The sequence below is a fragment of the Alosa sapidissima genome, chromosome 10, assembly GCF_018492685.1.
Source record: "Alosa sapidissima isolate fAloSap1 chromosome 10, fAloSap1.pri, whole genome shotgun sequence".
Classification (NCBI taxonomy): domain Eukaryota; kingdom Metazoa; phylum Chordata; class Actinopteri; order Clupeiformes; family Clupeidae; genus Alosa; species Alosa sapidissima.
Window position 1 is genome coordinate 5795438 of NC_055966.1, and position 21541 is coordinate 5816978.

Here is a 21541-nt window from a genome sequence, read left to right on the forward strand (position 1 = left end):
AGCTGATGAAGTGATTCAGCGCAGGGGTATGAGTGACAAAGCGAGAGTGAGTCACTGGACCTCGCAATAAGATGACAAGTTTTCACCGTTGGAGCGAGCGAGAGTGAGAGGCCGCTCTCCTCTTACCTGGGCTTCATTCTCTTTGAGCAGTCGACGTGTCCGCGCGCCCCCTGGGTCTTCGGTCAGGTTCAGCATGACCACGCTCTTCTTCTCCCAGCCGATGAACGAGCCGTCCGTCAAGCCCTCCACCACAGACAGGAAGTCCTGGTAGCCATGGTGACGCGTGGCGACCAACGAGAAGGAAGTCCAATCGTACTCCTCCAGCACCTCGAAGATCACCTCCAGTTGGAGAGCGGTTGAGGCACTGAATTGCAAGAATATGGAGCCCGTCTCCTGCAGAGAGGACCGCAAAGAAAAACTACATTTCCCATGACATCAGTCTATTTATTGGCTGTGTGTTGAACCATGGGAATTGATTTTTTAATGATTATTTTCATGGGCAAGAGCTACAATGACTGCAGGCTAGGACAGAGCATTAAGGAAAGTCTCTCATGACCACTGGAGTCAGTCACATACACATTTTAAATTATGTTTGGAAAATATATATATATATTTGGGAATGAGCTTCAAAGGAAGGCCATCAAAGGAATTCAATCTCATCCCTCTCGAGTAAACAGTTTTTAAAGACATTTGTAAACACAAATGTAGTTATAGGGGCATTTTTTTTTTTTTGTCTTGTTTTGAGTCACTTCCTAGTGCTCGGGAGCGACGAGACCATATAGCTCCCCTTATTATGTCTGCTGGCTAGGCTTCACAAACACACCCCTGCACACTGGCTCGATCCGCGCACAGCTAATCAAAGCCGAGTAATGCGGGCCGGATCGAGGCCGTTTACAGGGGTGGCGCGAAAACAAAGGAATGGAGCGAAAGCCCCGCGGCGCTGATGTTTAACCTCTCACCCCGTCTCCTGCTCATTTACCCAGCCTCCCATGCCATGCGCGCCACGGGCACGGGGAGACGAAGCGGGAGCCTCGCCCACAGCGGGCTCCTCCGCCAGGCTGGGAGCCACAGCAGCAGCAGCAGCAGCAGCAGCCACACCGGGGCTGCCGAGAGTCTGATTGAGTTCTTAGTATTAAAACTCACAGCGGAACATCCAATACACTGAGTTAGAGCGAGCTGGGCCTGAGTGGGGCGTGTGACTCAGGCACAAGATGTGAGAAGAACGGCTCCGGAAAAAAAAAAAAAAAAACGTTTTCTTTCCCTTGCGCTTGTGATTCATATGAGTAAAGGGAAGCAAATACGCCACTGTGGTTCAACAAGTCGAGAGTGTTGATTCATTCACGTTACTGTGAGATGTCTCACCCTCCCGTGTCACACTCTGCACACTACAGGCAGAGTGCAGCAGGATCCGTGGTCTTACTACAGGACAACAAGCGAGCCCAAAAGCCCTACCTGCGGTACTCTCCCCAGTCCTGCTCCGCCGCCCACGGCCACGATGGGCAGCCCCGTCTGGGCCGAGACGAACTCCAGCATCGGGGCCAGGGGCCCCCAGGCCAGGGGCGCCGGCCTCTCCTCCTCATACACCAGCCCCTGCAGAGGCCTCGCCGCCAGCAGGTCGCACAGCTGAGAGAGCAGGGTCCTGGGGCTGCTGTCGTTCACCTGAACACCACAGCACGCAATACACACACGCACACACACACACACACACACACGCACGCACACACATACACACACACGCGCACATGTGAGCTCACGTCCAAAGCAATCCACCGAAATGGGATTAAACTGAAATGATATTAAACAGTCCAAGAACGATTCACATCTTGGTTACACGGCGATGATATTCAATTGACATTCAAAGCAATTCACATTCAGGTTGTGGCTGAAATGAGATTATATTCAGGCTGAAAGCTTTAGGCATGTGATTCACATTCAAATCACATTCAAATCATTTTCCTATCAAGCTCTCTCTCTGTTCTTTCACAATTCATTTTTCCTAATTAGGTCAAGATCTCCATCCAACAGTGATATGAAGAGCACTTCATATTCCTAGAGTTCTGGCTTTAACTTTTCATGTTCGTCTTTTCCTGCCAAGATATGCCTCTCCAGCAACTTCCCGTCTCTGATTTTGTGTATGCGAATATCAGTGTTGTCGGCCCTAGCTCAGTGCATGAGATTGCTTTTTCCCCCCATTTTGCTTACCCTTCCATATTTACCATCACTGGTTTTCTAACCACCAATGAATTGATCTGGCCAGTGCTGCCAACCCAAACTGGAGATGAATAAACATGAAATAAAACTAGAGCTCACATGATGTAGGTGTCCGGATATTATCGGCCAATATTAGCTATTTTCTGATCTATCAGCATTTATAACAACCAATAACTATTTTAAAAGGAAGTAAAGGAAACCCAAATACTGATCCTCATTCTGCCCAATTTGTCCTCACTTTTAGACACAACTTGTCCTCCTTTTCAGAGTCTGGTTGGTGGTCACCCTAGTTCTGTTACTTTATAACACATCTGTAGCCTCCATTTCCCCTTTTAAACACTAATCATGACTATCAGCTGGTCTTTTCAGTGTATTTCTGCACAGAGCTGTTGGCATGAAGTGGAAGAAATAGGCGTCCGCTCTATTCTGTAGCGGGGTTGCGGTCGCAGCATGGGTTGAGCCGTGCCTGAGACGCGGATATGGCACAGGTGCTGTGGCTGCTGTGGCCTGGTTACCCTGGTACATGGGTGTAACATGGGCCCACATGAAAATCAACACACAGCGGAGCCGTTCTGCAGAGACAACGCAGGCAATGTGTTCAAGCCTTTAGTCATATGAGTATGGACGCTATTTTACATTATGCTTTCCAATCACATAAAGTATCACACTGTTCAACGCTATTAACGGTGTGTAAAAAACACAAAAAATACCATCATGGTAATTGTCTTTACCGCAGATAAGAACAAAGATCTGATGCGATTTTTCATAATTATTTAAAAATCTATTGTATAAGAACCTTTTATTTGGATACCAGATAGTTAGGCCTATTTAAACACAATGTCTCACCTTGATCAGAACTTTTCAATTTGCTAAATATTCCATTTTTACATTGTGTTTGTTAAAAATGAATATTGGCTGAATTACCGTTTATTGATTTTTTAAATCCTCAAATATCGATATCGGTCTTTGAAATCCCACATCGGTGCTCTAAACAAAACTGCGTTTAAGGCTGCTGCTGACCTGGAGCCAGATGACGTTGGCTGAGCCCCACTGTGTGACGACGCTGTCCCCTAGGCTGCTGTAGACGCGGCCGAAGCCCGGGTAGAGCACGCGGCCGCCGGCGCCGGACGCCATGGCCTCGGCGTGGGCGCTGGCGCCGGCGTGGATCACAGCGATGTTGAAGTTCATGGAGGCGGCCAGGTCGCGCTCCCGCTCCCGCTCGCGCGGCCGCAGCAGCAGGTGAGGGGAGGGGCCCACCGGCCCCACCCACTCGCTCAGGACCAGCAGGAGAGAGAGGGCAGGCCACGCCGCCATGGCGACGGGCGACCAGGAGAGCCGGGGGGGAACCGAGCCGCAGCGCGCACAAAAAGGAGGTGCCTGAGGAGGAGGAGAAAAAAAAAGACAGAAGAGAAAAAAATGGGAGAAACACAGGAAAGGAGGCATGAAGAGAGGCAGCTTGATGGACGACAAAAGCTAGGTGTGTGTGGGGGGGGGGGTCGGCTGACAAAAAGACAGAGGAGAGAAGGACAGATTGAAAACAAGAGAAAGAGAGGGAGGGGAGGAGAAAGAGAAGAGGAATGCGCTTGTGGTGGAATCTAGTTAGAGAGTAATAGAGTGAAGGGAGCAGTGCCAATGAGTTGAGGAAGGCAAACAAAAACAAGAGAGAGGGAGGGAGAGAGAGCGAGAGAGAGAGAGAGAGAAAGAGAGAGAGAGAAAGAGAGAGAGAGAGTGGGGGGGGCAAGGAGAGAGAAGAAAAACAGAGGAGAGGGACAGAAGATGAAATAGGTATTATTTAGGCTACAGGCTGCAAAGGAACGAACAGGGAGGTAGGAAAATAGCAGTGGAGGAGAGGATGGATGGAGTGAGAGAGAGAGAGAGAAGGAGGGAGAGACGTAGTAATAGAGGGGGAGTGGGTAAATAGCAGACAGAGATCGGGGGGTTGTTATAGAGATACATGAATAATAACAACAATTAAGCCAACTCCCACATACTGTACTCAACACATACACAAATGCATAAGCGGAGGCTATAAAGACTATACACTCACACGAACAGCCGCCGGATGATTGACTGAAAGATATTAGGGCTAATGCAGCAGACACACCCGCACTGAATTCCTAGCACACACACACACACGCACACCACACACATATCTTAGCAAATCATTTTCAATTTACTTTCGGTGCCAACCTCCCTTCCCTTTCCCTCTCTCTTTCAACCTCCCCCTCACTGTCTCCCCCCACCCCTCTCTCTCTCTTCCTCTCACCCTCTCCCTACCCCTCTCTCTCTCTTCCTCTCTCTCTCGCGCTCTCTCTAACTGTTTTTCACGACTTCAGGTGTTAATGCAATTGCTTTGAATCATAGAGTTTGCTGACATAACACCCCCTCTCCTCCTCACCCTCTATTCTCTACCCCTCCATCCGTCCCCTCTCTTCTCTCTTCTCTTCTCTCTCCCCCTTTCTTCCTCCACTCCTCTGACCCTGATCATCTCTTCTGAGGGATAGAGATGCGGAGGAAAAGAGACAGAGTGAGAGAGAGAGAGGGAGAGAAATGGATGGAGAGAGAGATTGAATAAGAATGCTGAGTATCTGGGAGAGAGGTAAATATAGTCCTAATGAATAAGAGGATGGAATGCAGGGGTAGAGAGAGAGAGGAGGAGAGGAGAGAGGGAGGGAGGGGGGAACTGAAGAATAAAATATGGGAGAGGGAAGGAAAGAGAGAAATATTGATGACCAGGGCATGTATACGTGTTTGGCTTAAACAAACATATTGGCAGACCTCTGGTTATGGGGGGAAGGAGTCAGTGCCTGACAGACAGATAGACAGACAGACAGACAGACAGATAGAGGGATGGAGGGAACAAAAGAGGCAGGAAGAGAAGGAGAAAAAGGGCTCTGACTGTACAGTATGCTGTGATGCGTTGTCTCCACACTACCCTGCATTGAAGCCATCCTGTGGCGGGGACACAATAAAGTATTGATATTTATGGATCTGTAGTAAACTCTATTTATTTTGTGAAAAGTGTGTGTGTGTGTGTGTGTGTGTGTGTGTGTGTGTGTGTGTGTGTGTGTGTGTGTGTGTGTGTGTGTGTGAATGAATGAATGATTGAATGTGTGTGTGTGTGTCTGTGTGTGCCTGAGGGAGAGTGAGTGAGCATGAAGATCCTCTTCCATACGTATTTCAAAACAAACCCCACACTCCAGCCCTCCTCTAATCCTATGCAGCTATACGGCCTGGCATCACGGAGGAGACTGCACCATTCCACACACATTTCCATAGCAATGCAGTGATGTAGTCTTCCACACACTTATTACTACAGTCTACAGAGATAATTACGCTGTCGTGAGGTGATATGTTATTCAACACAGCTGATTATGCTGGCAAGTACTGATGTATAATTCCTCACAGCTGATTATACTGGTCCACAGAGCTCCGCTCGGTCTTAAAGCGCCGTACTGTAGGAGCCTTTACGCTGCCTGTGTTAATTGCCCCGCACTTCAATCACTGCCTGTTGAGAGTTGAGGCTCGGCTGACTGGTGCTGTGCGGTTGCTGTGTGGTTGCTGTGCTGCCTCGGCCGCGCACTGCTGCTGCTGCTGCTGCTGCTGCTGGACCATGTGTCCTCTCTGGGAGCACAGCAGCCGCGCGCGCAGTTCAAGTTATTACACATCCCACACGGCTCGCCTCATGCACACACACTCTCACAAACACAAACATGCTCACACACAGGCATGCACCCACACATATGCGCACGTACACATAGGACACACAAGCCCAATTAATGAATAGGCAACCAAATTCATAATTAAAAAGAGAAAACATTAACGCATATTTACATGAACGCATAGATGTACATTCATATAATTAAAAGTCTCCACAGAACCCACACACTCACATTAATTCTCCCCCTTTCCCACTCTCTCTCTTTCTCCCTCTCTCTCTCTCTCTCTCTCTCTCTCTCTCTCACTCACTCTCCCACACCCACACTCGCACACACTCACTCACTCACACAGGCATATAGTCCAGCCTTGGCAGCGCAGGGTCATGGGCATCCTGGCTGATAGCACATTATAGCTGGCAGGGTGGTGGCGTGTGCAGCACGTGGGGAGGAGGTATAGAGTGCTGGGCTGGGCTGGGCTGTGCTGGGCTGGGCTGGGCTGTGCTGGGCTGGGCTGTTCTATGCTGTGCTGGGCTGTTCTGTGCTGGGCTGGGCTGGGCTGTTCTATGCTGTGCTGGGCTGGGCTGTGCTGTGCTGTGCTGGGCTGGGCTATGCTATGCTGTGCTGGGCTGTTCTATGCTGTGCTGGGCTGTTCTATGCTGTGCTGGGCTGGGCTGTTCTATGCTGTGCTGGGCTGGGCTGGGCTGGGCTGGGCTGGGCTGGGCTGTGCTGTGCTGTGCTGTGCTGGGCTGTGCTGGGCTGGGCTGTTCTATGCTGTGCTGGGCTGTTCTATGCTGTGCTGTGCCACTGCCTTCTCCCCCCCCCTCCTCTCTTTCTCTCTCTCTTTCTGTTACTCACTAGTGTTGCTGTAAACACCTGTCGTAAAGCGTCACGCCTATGCTTTGATGACCCCGGCTATCAAAAGCCATCCGAGTGACAAACGGCCTCCTAATCCATCACCCAGGCCAGCCATCGAGGGGCCTTTCTCTGGCACACAATGCTACTTGTTACCTCGGCACGTGAGAACGAGAGGCAGCGGAATCACTGCCCCGTGGGCACTACGGGAGCATAATTAAAACCTGACTCATCCGGTGACCATCCCTTATGTAAAAATGACACAGAGCACAGGGGGCTTGAATGGGAGCAAAGCTTCCTCTTTGTCCAGTCGGAGCCGTGTGTCTTTGGCTGGATGCGCTCCAGTCTGCATCACTCTTCCTCTCTGGCAGCTGAGGCGCTGGGGCTTTATGTGTAGGAGCAGCATGGCCTCCCCAGTGCAGTAAACACTACAACACACACACACACACACACACACACACACACACACACACACACACACACACCACACACACACAGTATTTATGTGCGCTTGGCTTCAACAGGCTGCCTTTTTATTACCATGCAGAAGGAACTGCAGAGGACAGGTTAAAGTTTCTAAATCGCTCTTGTCCATTACACAATGTTTATTGGTGCAAAAAGGGATTATTTTTTTCACCATTTTCTCTCTGCTCTTTTACAACAATCTCCTTTCAACGCAATGTGTGTGTGTGTGTGTGTTTGTGTGTGTGTGTGTGTGTGTGTGTGTGTGTGTGTGTGTGTGTGTGTGTGTGTTTTTGTTCTACATCAATGAGGAACCTGCGCCTACACCAGCAGCATCCGCGCCTGTGTCATTGAGTCTCCCACGCACACGCACACGCTAGCCGCCTCTTACTCAGCACTATCAAAAAAAAAAAGCACCTGAATGAATTCCTACCAAACTCTCCTGGCAGGCGGCCAGCCTTTTGAGGGCGAGTTAAATATGCCTATGAATGTCACAAAGGCTCGCGGGACGGGGACTTTTATGCAGATATCCACCCCACTTGTGCACTGCTTTGATTAGCCGGGCTATACCAACACCGGCGCATTACTAGCGGGGGCCACACGGACGTGTTGTCATCATCACCTGTCTGACATCAACAGAACGCACCAGGGCCATCCTGTGCCTCGCTCTCACATGCTGATTTCCTTGATGATAATACAGGAATAATTTCACTCAGAGCTGCAGGGGACGACAGTGATAGCTGTGGCAGAAAAAAACTAATATGAGCCCACTGCTGATACTCACATCATATCCTCCCAGCTGTGATAGGCAACAATTTTGTTGCACAATTTATATCATTTGGATTGGACGTGAGTTCAGTTCAAAGGTCGATAGAGGAATTGAGATACATTTTACTTGGCATACTTTTACTCATGCTTCCAAATAATACAGCTTGCTCCCAGGACAGAGAGAGTGCAGGGGAACTACTAAAACGCTGACATATGGTAAAACATGAGAGGAACACACAGCGTATGGGCGTTTACAACAACCCTGAAGAACAGTCTCCGATACAAGCCCCTCTCCCTGTGACAAGCCCACAGACAGGGCCTCTGATGGCACCTTCAGAACCAGCTACCTTGACACACGCACCACCTGATGAGTGCAAAAACCAGGCAACAGCTGCCACACAACACACCTTGGGCAAAAAAGCTTTTCACACCATTAGGAAAAACCAAACCAAATGTCATATATATTCATGTTTTTTTCTGCAAACACATGAGCTATTGCTCCTATTGCTATAGTCATTTGCACACAGTGGCAATGTTTTTATTTCCAATTCAGTCAGGGGTTTGGGAAAATTTGCAAGGGACCAATTTCAGAGTGTACTCCTGTTTAGGTTTCAGTAAAACCAAGTGGGTAATTGACAGTGAGGTGAGTTTTGAAAGACAGGTCACGTCTTGCGGGCTGCATGTTGAATCTGCATGGTGGACAATGTAATGAGGGATTTTTTATTGGAGGTGCTTTGTTGTTTTTTGTTGTTTTGTTTTTAACATGAGCTGGTCCCTACGCTCGTGTGCTGTGTAACTGTCAGCCAATGTGAAAGACAACTGATTTGATAATGAGGGAAGCATATTAAGCCTGTCGCCTGGTGCAAGTACCCTCCCACACACTAAAACATGCACACACACACACACACACACACACACACACCACAAGCCCTCACATCACATCTGGGCACTTGGTCTCTCTCTCACACACACACACACTTTTATGCACGCTGCACAGCCCCAACATACTAGTGGTCACGGGTATATACACGCAGCTGCCAACATCCAGAGCAGAAAAACAACAGCACATGAATTGTACACGTCCACATCTGCCTATCGCAAGACATACCAAACAATATGATCTTTTGCAACCACATCTCAATGGAAGCGTATAGCAGAACATTAAGCAAACACAAAGACAAACACACACTCTCCCAGGCACAGACTCTGGCCTGCTACATGCATGAACACACTGGCAGACACTCAAATTACATATCACACCAGCACATGCTCTCTTTCACACACACACACACACACACGCATACACACACACACACACGGACAGATTAGGCTAAGCTCATACACACCGGCACACACGGCAGACCCCGCCAACACGTCTGGCACAGGGGACATACAGCTGCCAACTCTCAACGCACACTCACACACTCTCTCACACACTCACATGTCCACACACACACACACACACACACACACATGAACATGAACATGAACAAGCATGAGACTCCCCCAAAACGCATTAAAAAAAAGGACAGCACACCTGTGGTCAAAACACTTCTGTTCACAGACATTGTGTAGTGGCCTCTGCAGATGAGAGAATGCAGAGATGTCTTCAGATGGATGCGTTTGTTTAGTCCCCCGTAACGCCAAAATGTTTCCTGCGTGGATCTGACCTCATAATGCATTCCAGTCAGTAGCGCTCCACTTCCTCCCTGCCTCTGGCAGCTGGTCTGAGATCTGCTGCTCTCACCTCCTGTCTATCACCGGCAAAATGCTGCAGCTGACCCTAGACCTGCGAATGTGGGCAGCACCAGCAATTCGCAGAACAACGGCCACAAGGCACATCCCTAAATGTATAATGCCAGCGAGCTCCAATCAATCAAATCTGGGCAAATCACAGCTACCAAAAAAACTCTCTCGCTCTCTCTCTCACTTTCTCTCTCTCTCTGTCACTCTCTCTCACACTCACACACACACACACACACACACACACACACACACACACACAGCTATGAGCTGCTCTGTACCACAGCAGCCTTGCGGGGCACTATAAGAGCCTTCCATATATGCACAGCACAGGCTAAAGGTGACAGACACAGCCATACAGCCACACACAGGCAGCACACTAGTGAAGGAACTCTCATTCCACACCTTAATGCGCACATCATTGCAGACGCAGATTAGCCCTTAAAGGAGTACCGTCACACCGGTGTGATGGGAATGTTGGGAAATGAACGTTCTAAAGAATATCTGGGTTCATTGAATTCAACATAGAATTTTAGAACCTTCAATTGTTGCGGAACGGAATCTTATGTTAGCATGTTCAAAAACCTACACCTTTAAGGGTTAATTAGGTAGAATCATTAGTTTAAGCATACTATATTATGTGTGTACTATGTATGGAAAACACGAAAAACACAAGAAAAGCAAGGATAGAAATATATTTTTATATAAAAAAAAACCTTCTAGCAAAAGGTTGAGTATACATTAAAGGGTGAAGTACATAATTTCTGGAAAATCTGGAACATTAAAGTTTCAATGGAGCGAAATTATAATGAAAGAATAATAGTCCTGTCTTTGCCTGCGAAGAGGAGGGTGGCTATACTGCTTTTACTTTGGCTGTAATGAGTTCTATCATAACATTAACAGACTCATTACAATTGTCTTGAAATATTGTGACTCTGTGCAGTGCCTACCTCAATAAAGTTGCTGTCTATTATTCACCCCAATTATGCAACTGATCACTGCATAACAGTTGAAACATTTTAATGCAAATTGATATTTTAGCTACATGTGTATTTCCTCCGCACTGGAATTGAGTCTCATTAATTTTAATTTGCTTCAGTCAATATAAGTGACTGTAAAATGAGTTATACTCAATCGTATCGGCAGATTCAGAGCAAACAGCAATGTATTCTCCAAGGGATTTAGACCACAGACAATTGGTGTATTTACTGCATACTTGACATACAGTAATGTAGATTGTGTGCTGAAAATATAAAATGGCTGAAATGTACGGACAAATACAAGAAAAAAATCATAACTTGATCCTACTTTCTGAAATCAATACACTCAATACTATGTACTCAATACTAGGCCTAGTCTACCCATCATGGGCACAACATTTCAATATTTCAAGAAACCCATCAAGGCTACAAGGCAATTTTATAGAAAGTGAAAACAAATTTGTTACATGCTGTGGTTTCATACTATAGCAGTGTTTCCCATACATTCACTTATTTGTGGCGGCCCACCACATAATTGACCACCACACAATGATTTTCCTGGTTGTACTAAATTGTGCTTAAAACTGGTTAGAATCATAACCGCACTGCACTGATTTGTTAAAAACTGTTGCATTCAAGTTAATTCTGCAAACCTACCACCACAAATAGAATTCAATTCTGTTGAAAACACTGTATAGCCTAGATATACATATATGAATATACCACTTGATGTTTTACTCTGTGTATAAATGTCTATCTGATTGAAGGACTAGACAAATAAGGACCTTGACATTCCTGCAACATTTTAAAAAACAAAGTGTTATAATTTTCTGTACCTGTAGCTCGCATGGACAAGGTGTTCCAGATGCGCCCACTGTACGTTGTGCAGATTTTGATTTAGTTCACACACTGCAGATGGTATGAACATTCAGTCTGCATGCAGCACATCACAGAACCTATATGGAGCCTTGAATGATAAAGAATTAGCCTGTCAAGTAACCCTAACCCTAGTCATCAATACTGTATTTTTCTATTAGTATAAATGAGCCGTGTTTTTGACGCATCTTGAGCCTTTGTTATAATCACACCTGCTCACGTAACTGCCTGAGGCAGACCATGTCAACATGCAACATGTCAAATTCATTTTCTGTCCATCATTGTCCATCATTGAGAGTAGCAGCCTCTATACATCAGATGTTTGACAAGTTTTCCTAGATAACAAACGACTAAACCCCAAAGAGAACAGACTGAGGCTAGTGCAGTGCAGTGGTGAGGAACTTTGTCTTAGCTGACAATGTTGATGCTGGAGGTGGATTCATAGCAAACCTAATAACTGAGATGGTCATATTAATGTTTTCTGTTGCATGTGACCAACTTTTTGTGTTTTGTATGGAACCATCATTCACTGTAGTAAAGGAACATACTGTATATAGATTCCATCAGTGTTTGTTCCATCATAATAAAAATGTCTCTGCTCAAAAATATCCTGCCAGCCAGTGTGTGCATGCGAGTGTGTGTGTGTATGTGTGTGTGTGTGTGTCCATGTAAGTGTGCAGCCATGTGGTTACTAGACATTCTTCCACCCTCAGCTCCAAAACTGCAACTATACGCTAATGTGAATGAGTGTGGTGTTTATCAATGCGGCCCAGACCAAACCACACGAGACCTCAAGGAGAGGGGAGCACTGTAATCTCTTTAAAACACCAGTCTCTGATCTTATTAAAGACTAATTGATGTTCTATGTTAACGAGCTTTACCTTAATTAGTCACATTTAAGTGAACAGGGGGTGCTTCAGGGGAGGAGGATGATGGGAGTTTGGTTTAGGGCGTTATGAAAGTATCCCTGATGTTACATTCAAAACAGGAGCAGGGAGAGAGAGAGAGAGAGAGAGAGAAGAGAGAGAGAGAGAGAGAGAGAGAGAGAGAGAGAGAGAGAATGGAGGGAGACTGATGAAAAGTGTCAGGGAAAAAGGCAAGAAAAAGAGTGAGTGAAAAAAGCGATTGCATGGAGAGAACACGAGGGATGTAAAGTTGTGAGCTTCTGGTGGAAGATGAAGGAGGGGGAGTGTAGGGTGGAAGAAGAAAAACCCTGCGAGGGAAAAAAGGAGTGAGAGAGTGTGGGAGACAAGAGGAGAGAGAGAGAGAGAGAGAGAGAGAGAGCAACACAGTAAATGTGAGTTTTAAAAAAGAACCCATTCGGCGTAATTGATGAGGGAACTGTAAGAGAAGCAGGAGAGGGAACACAAACGTTGACTCTTGTTGCTCTCATTTCTCTGATCAAACCCTCCAACCATGTTCACCCTCTTATATTCAATCCCAGCTGCCCCCTCTCCTCCCCCCCCTCTGTCTCCTCCTATCTCTCAGCCCCTCTCTCCTTCCTCCTCCTTCTCATTTCTCATTCCTCCCTAACCTCGCATCAGTCCTTCGTCGGCCCTCTCGTACACCGTTAGCGGGTTTGTGATGTACATCTCCCCTGTCTCACGCCATCCGTTCTCCAGCCAGTCTCTGGTGCCCCTTCCCACTTGTCTCCTCAGCCTCCATCTCAGTGGCATCTAGTTGTGCTGCTCTCGCCCCTTCCTACCCCTGCAGCTCCGTCTCCACACCTCTGTCTCCTCCTCACTCCCTCACTCTCTACACCTCCGCTTTTCACAACACTCTGTCTACACCTCCCTCCACACCTCCACATAGCATCCTATCTCCCTCTCTCCTTCCTTCACTCCCCCCCTTCCCTCTCTCTCTCTCTCTTTCTCTCCCTCTCTCTCTGTATCACTAGTGTTTCTAGGCTCAGCTGGTACAGTAGAGCCTCGAGAGCATCAGTAAGACAGATTGGTGGAGCAGGCTTGCATTGACACTGGAGGTGTGCAATCTGTGCATTAAACTGCTGCAGTGTAAGTGTAATTTTCATGTATGCACGCACATGTGTGTGCATACTGCATTTGAAATTCCCAAGCTCAATTTGTATAGTCCATGGTATTAGGAAGAATGTTTGATGTTTTCACAAAAAAAAAATCAATAAGATTAATAAGACACTGATACGAAACAAGCACGGGGGAATGGAAGACAGAAAAAGCTTAGAAGAAAAAACAGTCTTGTTTCAGAAAAGCGAGACGTGAGTCACAGCCTTACACTGGAAGGATTTAAGCAGCCCTAACGACAGCAGTTATTTACTCCCATGTCAAATCAGGGCAATGCTTCAGCCTTTGCTGAGGGGTCCATGAAGTTGAACCAACCCCAAAAAACCTCAAAGCACAGCAGCACTTCACCCAGAGCTTTTGTTAGTCCCTGATCATCACTGTATGCTCCAAATGAAAAAGAGAGACTGCAGCAGGTTCACCATTCTTGTCATGTGGGTCAGATAGCTCCCTTTCGGTGCAGTAACAAGTCCATAGGCTCAATGCCCTCTTGGGCCTGAGGATGTTTTCTTTCCATGTCAGCCAGGGCTCTAACATACAGCAACTTGGTGCAAATACCACTGGGCGAAGTTGAGCAAAATGACGATGCAATCTCAACACAATGCTTGTGAGAGCACTGCATGTCTAGAGGCTGACTAAAGCCAATCTAGGGAATAATTATTTGATCTCAGTTGCATGTGAACAACATGAGGAATACAATTTGATGAGTTGTACACGAAAAACGGTCCCTGTTGAATTTGTGTAGTTCCCTAAATGCGATGATGACTGAATTAGCAGAGAAAACCCGTGTTACTCTGAATTCTCCACCTTTTCATACATAAATACATACTCAGACAAAAATAGATGTACTTGACATGATGGACAGGCTAACCAAAAGCTCAATCCAAACTGCACGAAGACACACAGAGGCGCAAATGCATGCTATACCGTGTGAAGTGTGTGCTTCATCAATAGCTCTGTTCACTTATATTGATAAATCCGCAGTAACACACACAAGTGAAACGGCACAGGGAGACAGCGCATACCAACGATACTTGCAGTACCGATGAAAGACGGGGCAGCATTTTAAATGGGTTTAAATATTCCATTGACAAACAGATGCTGTTTTCCTGAATTCACTAATTGAGCTCGCGACTATAGTGTCCCTCTCTGTGCGGTGTGTGTGCGCGCGCTATCTAGCCTATGTTTGTGTGAGAGTCAGTGTGTGTGTGTGTGTGTGTATCCACATGTAGGCTACTGTAAACGTTTGTATGAGTGCGTGAGGAAGAATAAAAGCCTATGGAAAATAATGTTTGTTTCATGATGTGTGAAAACCCCAGTGTCCGATATTAGTGCTCGCGAAGCAATGACAGAGGGGTCAAAGCCCCGTGCGCCGGCCGTTTCCACCTCTCTATCTACTGCCATCCATCTTTCCAACATATAGCGCATCAAACACCGCCACCCGGAACCTTACCCGCACTGTCAATGACACATTTCCCCGCTCCGCACGACTGCGTCTGCCCATCTCGAGAGATATCCAAACATCTCCCCAAAGCGCAACATTCATTAAAGATATACTTACTGTTTTTCACGAGCCTGTCCCCCCTCTCTCCCTTCGTCTCTCCATTCTTTTCACATCATTTCTTTTGAGGTATCCTTGTTTTACTGGTTGTTCCCCCAGAAATACATGTACATGGATATCCAACATGTATTCAGTTTCTCTAGCTCTCTCTCTCGCTACCTATCACTCCCTCCCTTTCTCCCCTCTTTCGCTCTCTCTTTCCTCTCTCTCTCCCTCTCCCTCTTCCCTGTTCTTTTGTTAAAATTCAGTATATGCTCCCCGTCACCTAGCAACCGTCAACCCCTCTCTCTCCCTCCTCCCTCACTCTCTGGTCCTCTCTCTCTCTCTCTCACCGGCGACACGTGTTGAATGCTAAACTTAGCGATGTGGAATAATATTAATAACACACTCCTTTTCTTTCTTCTTTTCTCCTGCTCCTCATCCTCCCTCCCCTCACGCACTCTTGCGTATCATAATGCAATATAAATATTTACTAGAACCACTCAACCCTCTATTGCGCTTGAACCCCCTCCCTCCGACTGCATGTCCACAGCACCCCTCCCATTCTGCGTTTCTCCAGCATCGTACCGCTGTTTCTGCTTCTCCTAGCAGCAAAACGGAGGTGTGCGCCTGTACGCTAGCTGTCGACCCGACAACATGTGAGTGTCAGTGTGTTCATTTAACGCATAGGCTATGCTACGCGTCTCTCCGTGGCTGCATGTGTGTGTCAGGACAAGCCATAGGTTCTTGAGGAAGAGTAGCCTATGCATGGGGTGTATGAGGTATGTCGTGTGTAGCATCATCCTGTGCCGCAGTTGCTGAGACAGTGTCCAGTTAACCAGGAGGACCAGTGAGTGTGCGTGTGTATCCTGTAGCTTGTGTGCGCATTGGATTTTCAAACTACTGGAATCAATTCAGAAAAAAAGAACAGTTAAGCTTACTCTGTCGACTCTATATTTTGCAGACATTCTTGCCCCACTCACTTACCAAAAGACAAAACATGTAAAAAGGAAGACAATATTTTTATTTTTATTTTACAGAAAATAAATTGTAATGTCACGTTAATAAACCAATAGTCCCGGGTAATCACGTGAGTATGGAATGATCAGATGACGCTATTGATGGAAAGCAGAAAGCCTCACCAGCTTAATGGACATAGATTCGCCAGTTGCTCCTCAGTGATCATTCATCGGTGCCTGTTGGTTGCCGTGTAGTTTGGGCAGTGCTAGGGCGCCTGTGTGTGTTTGTTTGTGTCTTATGAAGAGCGATGGGAATCGCCAATTTCGTGCATTAAACATTAGGGAAAACAACAAAATCACTTACAGACTGTCCAATACACTCTCACAGTATGTACAGATAGACATGCAGATTCTCACACATGTATTCAGTCTCCTTGACAAACCAGATATGGAGCAATCCATATCTGGATCATAATCGACATTTAGTCCAAGTAGTGGCCCTCTCTATTAATACCTCCAGCTATCACAGGCAAGTCAGTTTCCATAAAACGTGGTTAAATCTTCAGATCTGAAGAAGTGTGTAGTGTCAGTTCTGTTTTATCTACTTCCTGTATGCATTAATCTTCATTTGTATTCATCAATCAATTTACCCCTCCCATCTGCTCTATCACTCTTCCACACACCATTGACTTTCATTGTACACATGGGGACTGGCAGTTGCAATACCAACGTGAAATACATGTGGAAAAGGCTATTTTAAAGAACATGTTATGGGGGTTGAATGTGCCCGCATTCTCACTTTGTGTGTGTGTGTGTGTGTGTGTGTGTGTGTGTGTGTGTGTGTTTGTGTGCATTAACCCCAATCTGATTCTGATTCGAATTGTTTGACTATCTCTGTTTGCTCATCTGTTTTCCTCTGAGCTAATTCTCAAACACTACACTAGACCTCTCTCTCTCACACACACACACCCACACACTCTCTCTCTCTCGCACACGCACACACACACTTTGATATGACTTGATAAAGCAAAACTCCTATTCATTATTCATGACTATGAGAACAGATTGATTGAGTTAGGTTGGGGGCATGGTATGTCTGTGATTTTAGGATGATTTATTTTGGATGAGTCATTTTCACTTTAATGATGAGGTCCATTGGCAGTGTCTACACAGAATACAGATAAAACCGACTAGAGCAAAAGGCCATCCTTTAGACACCAGTGTGAGCGAGCATGACCTGACCAGCTATGATGAATCCATTGTGAAAATAACACTGGAGAACAGGAAAGTTATAACATCTCAGTCCACAATTCTAATCCAACACATTTATATATATATATATATATAAATATATATATTTGCAAATTGCTCCTCAGTGTGTGTGTGCTCAAATAACTCCAGTGTTCATGCACCATCCAGGTGCTGTAAATGGGAAACAAACATGGTGCCGTGGACCGCGCCATAAAGAACACCATCCAATCACCATCAAATCAAGCTTTAGGGGCTTGGAAAGGAGAGGTGTAGATTTTGGATAGCTGTTGAGCTGCACTATTAAGTCTTTCGCCAGAGTAGCAACCTGCACCTTCAGTCAAAAATGAGAAAACAAACTGCACCTTCACTCAAAAATGAGGAAACATCACCATCTCAACAGCAGCTGCAAATCTTACCAATCACATAGAGCTCATTCACTTACTATCGACGTTTATTGATCATCATACTTATGACTTTTGGTGAACTGCCAACAGTTTTTCATGGAAATGCTTAACCACGTTCCCCATTAAAAAAAACAATTAATAGACCGCCAGTAAGCATACTTATGGCCTCCGCATAGCTTCTTCAGTGCATCTCTGTGCATCTGAAAACACACAAATTTAACTACAGTATTCCTTGTCATTGCAAACCACAGAATACAGAATCGATTTGTGTGCAAATGCAAGCAACACCAAAGTACGCCTTTCTTATGCAACATGTATAATTGATTGGAGAACACAAATCAAACAATGTAATGGCTGCATTTTAAAATAGGCTATGAATATGAATGGTATGAATTATTCTTTTTGCAGCTCAGAGATTGCAGCGACTTGACTGGCCTCTAGTTTGATAAGAAGAGAAGAGACTCCATAGCCCAGTTCTGACTGAATGCTGAATATGATCCATCTGAGTCTGTTGTGTCCTGTTGGAGAAATCTCCAGGATCAATGCGAACAATATTTGGATTTCACAGGTTGTCATAGACACTTGCCATGGTTGATGATGGTGTGTTATATTTTGAAATTGTATGACCTAAAATAGCCTACACAGCCTAGCCCATCTCCCCGGCCCAGTCGCAGTATCTGGGTCTGCCTTGACAGCGAGAGATGGGGAGTCGATGGAAATAAGTGAATGCTCTTCTCCATCCGGTTCATGGGGGAATTTAGCTCTCTCCCTGTGCGGGCTAGTCCTCCGTGGAGATATCAATTAAAAGGGCTGGCCAATCAATGCCGCAAGCCAACCAACGATCCCCCACAACAAGCATTATGGAAATTAGCCAACATTACTTATAGCCTCTCAACCCCCCACCCTTTTTTTTCCTAGAGGGATTTAAAACCATTTTACTGTGACCAGACTGAAATCCATGCAATTCTCTGTCTGTCCTCATAAAGAAGCCATTTTTGTCACCCAGATATAGCCCATATGAGTCTGAGTTCACATAATTAGTTAAAAGTGTGGGAGCTGTTAGGCAGCCCTGAGTGAGACAGGGCAGCGGAGAGGCAGAGGCAGAGCCATCTCTCCCTGGATGCTAAGTGTCTGGCGCGGTGACCTGCTGACTGAAAGACCAGCCATGAAATGTAAGTGTTCGCTCTCCCTGCCCATGGCTGCCAGCCCACGCTTTAAATAGGAAACACTCTCCGCTGATTACGGCCTGGATCACAGGAGATTACACAATATCTTGGAGGAATATGCATCTTTGCTTGAAGACACTTCTTTTTTTCAAACAGAGCTAACACACACACACACACAGCTTTTTTTAGGGACCCATGTGTAAATGGCCCTTTTTTTTATCTTCAGTGTATGAGGAGATGTGCAGTATTACTTAACACACTCATATCTCGAATGCATTTTATGGTGGTACATAGAGCACTCATTATTGTCTCAAAGCTACAAGAGCAGGGTGTCTTGATTGGAAAACCTTGGAGCCTGTACTGTCACACACTGATACTGGTGGTGAGGGCTCTCGTGGTGTCTGATCAAAGCGCGAGCCCTCTGGCGAGGTCAGCACAGTTGCGTTCCTGGAGCGCAGGCGTTCCTGCAGGCTTTGGCAGCCACATCACATGATTCACGCAGGGACTATCGAGAGTTCCCAGGTGTTTTCAAGTTAGCTGCATCACCGTGAGTGCAGTAAACCAGGATAGGTATCATGAGAAGTCTCGCATTGATGTCCACTGTGTTTGAAACATTACATTACATTTAGCAGACACTTCTTGACCAAAGTGACTTACATATGTCAGCTATATTACAAGGGATCACATTGTCCCCGGAGCAACTTGGGGTTAAGTGCCTTGCTCAAGGGCACAACGGTGGAAGCCGGGAATTGAACCGACAACTTTCAGGCTACTGCACGCTACAGCCCAGTTCCTTAACCACAACACTACCACCGCCCCACCGCACCGAAACATGGAATGCCACTGGCAAAACAACAGACACAAGTAAAGGCTGGACAGTTATTTATGAAACTGGCCAATTGAGGGCATAGAAAAGTTTGTATGAGGTAAGAAGCATGTCCATGCCAATCACTCTGTGGATAGGGTCTATGTTTGCCCTAGTGATGGGCAAATGAAGCTTTGGTGAACCACTAAACCACAGCAGTGTGAACCTAGCGACACTAGCTGAAAAGCAAAAAGATGGCTGCCACACATACATTTTTCAACATAAAAGTCCTTAGCAAACCAATATTTTTGGTTACATATACTGGTTTGGGTAAGGACTTTTATGTTGAAAAATCTACATGTGGCAGCCATATTGGATTTTTTCATTAGTGTTGCTAGCTTCACACTGCTGTGGTTTAGTGGTTCACCAAAGCTTCATTTGCCCATCACTAGTTTGCTCCATTGAGCATTGTGTCCAGTTGTCCCTACCTAATGGACATAGACTTCAGTTATTGTCATTTTGAAAAGATTGAACCAGCCTTTAACCAATCCACATTGACTATCATGGGACTGGTATACTTCCTACATTGATATATCAGCAATGATGCACACTGATTGGTATGGCTGTTTTTAAGGCTGTCGATGAATAACAATACACATTCTTTTCGCTCCAGCTTAGACTCTTTGCAGTTCGCTACCGTTGAGTAACCTACCACCTCCTCCGTTATTGTGACTACATTTCAAACAAACGCTTCATTTAAATGTCATCACACTTAGCCACCCCCACTGGTCACTGATTGGTGGGCCCTTCAGAATGGCCCATCGATTCGTCTTGCGCACAGCAGTTCCACACTATCCCAGTGCAAATGGAGCCGGGAGCAATATGCGGGCAGCACCAGGCGGGCAGCACCAGGCTAGCCATTTTCAGCTTATCAGACACTTTTAAAAGCCCATAAAGAGGAATCATTTCAGACATATGGAACCCCTTTGTGTTTTTAAAAAGACCACATTTCTTTATTCACCATTCACAACCATTCTCTGACATCCATTTCAAATGGTTGTTCTTTCCAGGGCCCTGCTGCACTAGTGGTGCAATATTAGGCACAACTGTGCAATTGTAATTTGGTGGTACTGGGAAGCTTAATGAGCACAGGTGTGTCGTAATTGGAGTTTTAGTCCACAGGCTGAGCATTATGTAGCTATTAATTGTCCCCCAGCTCCCACTGTACAGTATCTGTGGTAATATTTAATCTGGTGCCTGAACCCAACCTTCCAAGTCGTCCATTTTAGGGCCCTCTGTAGCTTTAAAGTAACCATAAAACTCCCTGGCACAGCAAGAGTCTGAAACTATCTTTGATGACCTAGATTCCGTGTGTATCTTCTTCACACTAGCTTCACAGATGCCTTACTGAGCTGATTTCCACCTCATGTAAATCAGGTGTTTTTTTTTTTTGTTTTGTTTTTTTTATTTCCCGAATTATCTGCATAGCTATGTGAGTAGTGAGTATCAAGTTAATCAGAAACCTAAGGAGAGGTGTGGGGGGGGGGGTTGAGAGAGAGAGAGAGAAAAAGCATGATACAGTGTGTGTCAGCACAGGTGTGTGTGTGTGTGTGTGTGTGTGAGTGACTGTGCCAGAAAGTGGGAGAGATTAGCGAGATTGAGTGAGAGCATGGGAGTGTGAGCCCACAGGTGAGGGAGAGAGGAGGAGGAGGAGAGGTGGGCAGACAGGAGGAGTGGAAAGAAGGAGGGAGTGCAGCGGGAGGAGGGGGGAGGAGAGAAGAGAGAGATAAGCGGAGAGAAGGAATTCACCGAGACCTGAAGGCAAGAGG

At 46.1% G+C, this 21541-nt stretch overlaps 1 protein-coding gene across 1 annotated transcript in view; it reads right to left on the reverse strand.

The window, feature by feature from the left end:
* The window catches only part of LOC121720886 (glutamate receptor ionotropic, NMDA 2D), a 41178-nt gene extending 25863 nt beyond the window's left edge, over positions 1-15315 (reverse strand). The window contains exons 1-4 of the mRNA XM_042107358.1: positions 15149-15315; positions 3232-3588; positions 1453-1659; positions 127-393 (exon numbers count right to left, since the gene is read on the reverse strand). Of these exons, the coding sequence (XP_041963292.1) occupies positions 127-393; positions 1453-1659; positions 3232-3525 (768 nt within the window). The 5' untranslated portion in view covers positions 3526-3588; positions 15149-15315. The remainder of the gene's footprint in view (positions 1-126; positions 394-1452; positions 1660-3231; positions 3589-15148) is intronic.
* Positions 15316-21541: the final 6226 nt, after the last annotated feature.